The sequence below is a fragment of the Phalaenopsis equestris genome, unplaced genomic scaffold (assembly GCF_001263595.1).
Source record: "Phalaenopsis equestris unplaced genomic scaffold, ASM126359v1 Scaffold000496, whole genome shotgun sequence".
Classification (NCBI taxonomy): Eukaryota; Viridiplantae; Streptophyta; class Magnoliopsida; order Asparagales; family Orchidaceae; genus Phalaenopsis; species Phalaenopsis equestris.
In genome coordinates, this window is record NW_018164936.1 from 233,178 (window position 1) to 238,128 (window position 4,951).

General features: G+C 34.5%; 1 protein-coding gene across 1 annotated transcript in view; it reads left to right on the forward strand.

Annotated features, from left to right (window-relative positions):
- Window positions 1-4,677, forward strand: part of LOC110028164 — a 46,037-nt gene extending 41,360 nt beyond the window's left edge. Inside the window, exon 3 of the mRNA XM_020729909.1 lies at window positions 4,084-4,677. Within this exon, the coding sequence (XP_020585568.1) occupies window positions 4,084-4,313 (230 nt within the window). The 3' untranslated portion in view covers window positions 4,314-4,677. The remainder of the gene's footprint in view (window positions 1-4,083) is intronic.
- The last annotated feature ends 274 nt before the right edge of the window (window positions 4,678-4,951 follow it).

Below are 4,951 nucleotides of genomic sequence, written 5' to 3' on the forward strand. Positions count from 1 at the left end.
TAAGATGTAATTAACTATAGGGGCTTGCCCTTATAGGGAGCTTTTCCGAACCCAGCTTAAAATAAACCCTATTTAATTATTTGTATTAAATAGGGGAACTTGTCGGCAAATAAAACGGTTTCGCAGACCCAAACGGATGTCATATCTTTCTTAGTTTATTTGATCGAGCCTCACCCTCAAGTCTTGTGTTTATCCCTTGGGGTAGATACAGGATTTGAGGTTGAGTGCTCTTTCATTTAAACTATGGAAAATATGAGGTCAGTTTGATTTCATATTTTTCTAAAATTATATATATATACGTAAATTCAAAAGTCCTTCCGAAGCGGGCGACGAGATTTCGATTCCAGCGACCGACAGCTTCTTACGGGCGACCCCCAAACATTTAAACTCTTTTCCCCTTTTAAGCGCCGACAATGCATTCAGATCTTCTATAAAAGGCCCTCTACCACAATTTTATAATGCAAATCATGTCTTTAGAATGTGACATGCAAAGTATTTTTAGCTTCAATTTTGTGGAACCGTAGAAACAGCTATTAGGTGTCATGGTTCTGACCCATATTTTCATCAGGGGTAATAACAAGATTAATTTATGAGCTTCGTCATCTAAGTTGATATCAGTCATGATCAGTTGAATTGTTATCATATTGAACTTATTGATTTATGTTTTTGTTGAAACGCTCTCAGCCATCCTAAGATTAAAATCTTCTCATTGGGTATATATTATTTACCATTAAAGGCTCCACATGTAGAAACTGCTAAATAAGTCATGGCTCCAACTCATATTTTTGGTAGGGGTAATAACGAGCTTAATGTATGAGCTTTGTCATCTAAGGTTATATCAATCATGATCAGTTGAATTGTTATCATATTGAACTTATTGATTTGCGTTCTTGTTGAAACGCTCTCAGCCATCCTAAGATTAAAAACTTCTCATTGCGTATATTTTAATTAGTGTTAAAGGCTTCATATGCGTATATGGTAGAACCTTCATAGCATTTATTGTGGTCATATCATGTATTATATTGAAGTCAACATTCTTCACTAGTGATAGTCATATAATTCACAATGCCTGTTTGTCCGGTATATCACAATTTATTGGCTCATTTTAATAAGCTTTTACTCAAAGAGAGGTAGATGATCAATTATATTAAGCTTTTACTCAAAGAGAGGTAGATGATCAATTAGTACTTTCCTATCTTTATATTGCTCTTACTTTTCATGCAGAGCTTTACGGCACTTAGCTTTTATACTAGTTGTTGATAAAAAGTTCCATGCTGAGAGCAATGATGATAAAAAATATAGAAACAAAAACGTGAGGAAAACACTAGTAAAAGAAAATTACAGCGTTTATATTACTTGGTGATAACTACTTATTCTCACAACCGCACAGAAGGAAGTTTGTCTGTTAATCTCGAGACTAAAATGGTATACAAGTATTTACCATCAAATATATATTTTTTATTTTTATCTTTTTATATTCGTCATTATATCTTTTATTCACTCTTGTAATCACAATCGCAAATCCCCCATCGGCTAGGCTCACTAGAGAAAGAGGATAACACATCACCTTATATGATGGGCCATCTTATTAATTACCATCCCTCATGGCATCTAGTGATTTACTTTTTTGAAGCCCTCAACTTTGATCAAGCCACCAACTAACCCTTCAGCTTTCGCCTTTAAATCTAACTAAATGAAGGAAAAGAATGTTTCTTGATCTTCAACACCGTATAGTCATCTCCATATACATTGCTTAGAGATGGACAGATAGTACGGAACAAATTTTTAGAGGTTAGATACATGAAATTTGGTGGTAGGTAATATATGTAGAAATTAGGTAAGAGCTGTTTATGAATGTATTTTAGTAGGTTTTGACTTTGTAAGCAAAATTGGTGAAAATCTTTGTAATGTGAACATGGAATGGTAAATACTTTCGGAAAGCTGTGGGAAAGCTGTTTGTAATGTGAAGTCGTTTCCAACTAAATACCAAAATGATGGGAAGGTCTATCTTTCCGACAGTAATTACTTAAATAATGAGTATTGGTAATGTTTACTTCCAAATTATTAATTCCATAGTCAAAAAAAAAGAAGAAAGAATTGGTGCATGGGCTCCTTGGAGCCATAAAGCACCACGAGCTTCATTTTTAAATGCATTGTATAAATCATATAAAAATGAAAAATATACTCATAATTTAAGAGTCAAACAAGCATATAACATGATATGTACTATAATCACTTTAGAGTAAATGACACTCATAATCAAGTAATCAATTAACAAGTTGTATTTAATGTTGGATATTTCCAATCCTAGACCCACACCATTGAGTCTATTATATTGCAATTAGAAACCTATTTAAACTAATAACTTGCTAAGACTTTGAGGACATTCTTGAATCGATCTTCTTGAACTCTATGAGCTTGTTCTAGATTTCACTTTTAGCAACCTTGGCCATTTGGATCCTTGGAATATCTCCAACTATCGTGATTGAAGCATTTCCCTAACCTTGAAATCACTGCATTAGTACCTTTAGATATTTGTTTTAAATCATCAACCTAAATTCTTATTTATCATGGTTAGTGAAGTCAACATCGTTATGTTGTTGCATTTATCCTAGACTATTTTGTTATTAACTTTTCTTGCATCTCCTTTGTGTGGATCTCATTGGCAATGTGATTTGTTCCATAAGATCTAGTCATGGTTTGTTTATGCTCTTCATTGGGATCTCCATCACAACAGTGCCTGTATCCAATGCATGCTGATTTAAAAGCTCCTCTATCACAATTTTATAATGCAAAGAATGTCTTAAGAACGTGACATGCAAAGTTTTTTTTTGTCAATTTACCCCCCTGTGGTAACCGCAGACAACAAGATTCTTTCTTGTTATTTGCATATACCATTTATTATTAAACCTGAAAGTGATATTTGTTTTGTACTGGTTCTTGTGCTCTTCTATGGATTTTCCACCATCAACATGTTAAATAATGAAGGGGTCATGTTTAAGTGGAAGAATTGCTTTATAAATTCTTATTCATAACTCTTTGTTCTTTAACATTGCCTCTGATGCTAACTCTAATTTAAGGGTTTTGGTTGCACAATTTTTTGTTATTTTTATATTTTTTCTATACTGTATTCCTTCCAACACACCATTTCTATAATTTTATTATTTTTTATTGACATTAATTCTATTACATCCTTTGAGATTAATATTTCCTTGGTACATTTTCTCATATAATTTCACCCTATTTTTTTTACTTTTAAAATACCTCCATATTTCTGTCAATGCCTAATTATAGCTGGTGGAGTTCTATGGGGTTGGATCCAGAAACCCAACGTCCTTACCCAATTTCCCTGATCACATTGAGTTCATTATCATCTCCTTTTTCCTGACAACGTCTCCATCTTCGTCTGCTCCTGTCATTGATTAATTCACCACTCCATGCAGCCCCTCTTCCCCTTCCACCAACCTCTGGCTTACCTTCTGTGAATGCTACTGGGGTTCCAAGACATCCAGCTTAGGCGTTTGTCTCTCTTATTTCCTTGTCTCTATATAAAATTTAGGATCTGTTGGAACAACTAATTGGTTTCTGGCACCACGTTGGCACTTGCATCCGTAGAATCCCATCCCTTTTTTTCTTCAAATGGAGTTATTACTGCATCTTTGGCGCCTGCATCTCATCTTCTTTTGTTGCCACCTATTCTATTCACAACTGTACGTTTGCATGCGTTGCAAATTTTAAGTACACCGAAAATGATTTATTGGCAGAGTTCTAAATCCCTCTATACATTACTTCGAATTTATTTTTTTCCAACTAAAAATCGAATTTTAAATCTCCTAATTTGCTCTGCGCTCCTTGCACCTTTAACAGACATCCCTTTAATTTGCTTATTACTGCATGTTTTAGAGGCAGATCAAGGCAACAGGTTCCCTTCTTTTCAAGTGGCTCTCATTTTCTTGCTGCCATGTTCGCATAATATAAGTTTGTCTGTATTTTGGATATGGTATCAAAATACTCACCATCCGTAGTTGATAACATCCCCAAAATTCATTTGTTAACTTCTCCATATTCTTTTTCATGTTTCAGGTTCGAGCGAGCTATCTTCCTCCTCGATAACTCTCGTAAGTGGGTTTCTTGCGGTCATATCGGTGAACGTTGTTATTGTAATATATATATTCTCGGCCATGAAGGAGCCGGCAAATCGGCTGCACGAGCCAGATCCATCATTCTTAGCAGCTGCGAAAGCCAGTATTAATCATCCCATGTCTTCAGGAAGCAGCAGCGAAGATGCTGTAATTCGAGAGAAAACAGACTGATCTACTTCTCAAAGTTCTGGCAGAAACTGCTGCTCGCTTTGATGGTTGATACCAGAGCTCTCCAAGAGGTCATGTTGATTTTGTTTCACATTCTGACCAAAACCCTTTTTTTTAATTAATTTTTGCTTTCAAAATTTGGAGCTTTCAAAATGAATTTCATGTATATCCTTATTATTATTATTGGAGGAAAAGATTAGGTTGTGGCCCTGCAGAATAGTTTGAGGGCGTTCCTTTTTTATCTTTGTTTGAAATTTGCATACACACCACATAATTCTTATTTATTTACATATTTAACACCAAAAGTTTGATACTTACACCTGTAATACATTGGTGTTGTAAACCTGTGCATGAATAAGCATTTCTCTTTTAAAAAGGTAATGATAGTGATTTTTTTCATTTTGTGATGTTAAAGATTCGAGTGGAATGCATGTAAGTTTGAATCTTTAGGTGCTAGATATGTAAATACATAAAAATTATGTGGTATGTATGTAAACGCCTCTTATTAAAAAAAATTAATAATCTTTCTGATGTGTTCATCAGCAATTATCTGTGTAAGAATGTTGCAGGTGAATGGAACGGTCCACACATTAATAAATCAATTTGGGGGGGTGGGGAGGTTTTGGGACTAATAGAAAATT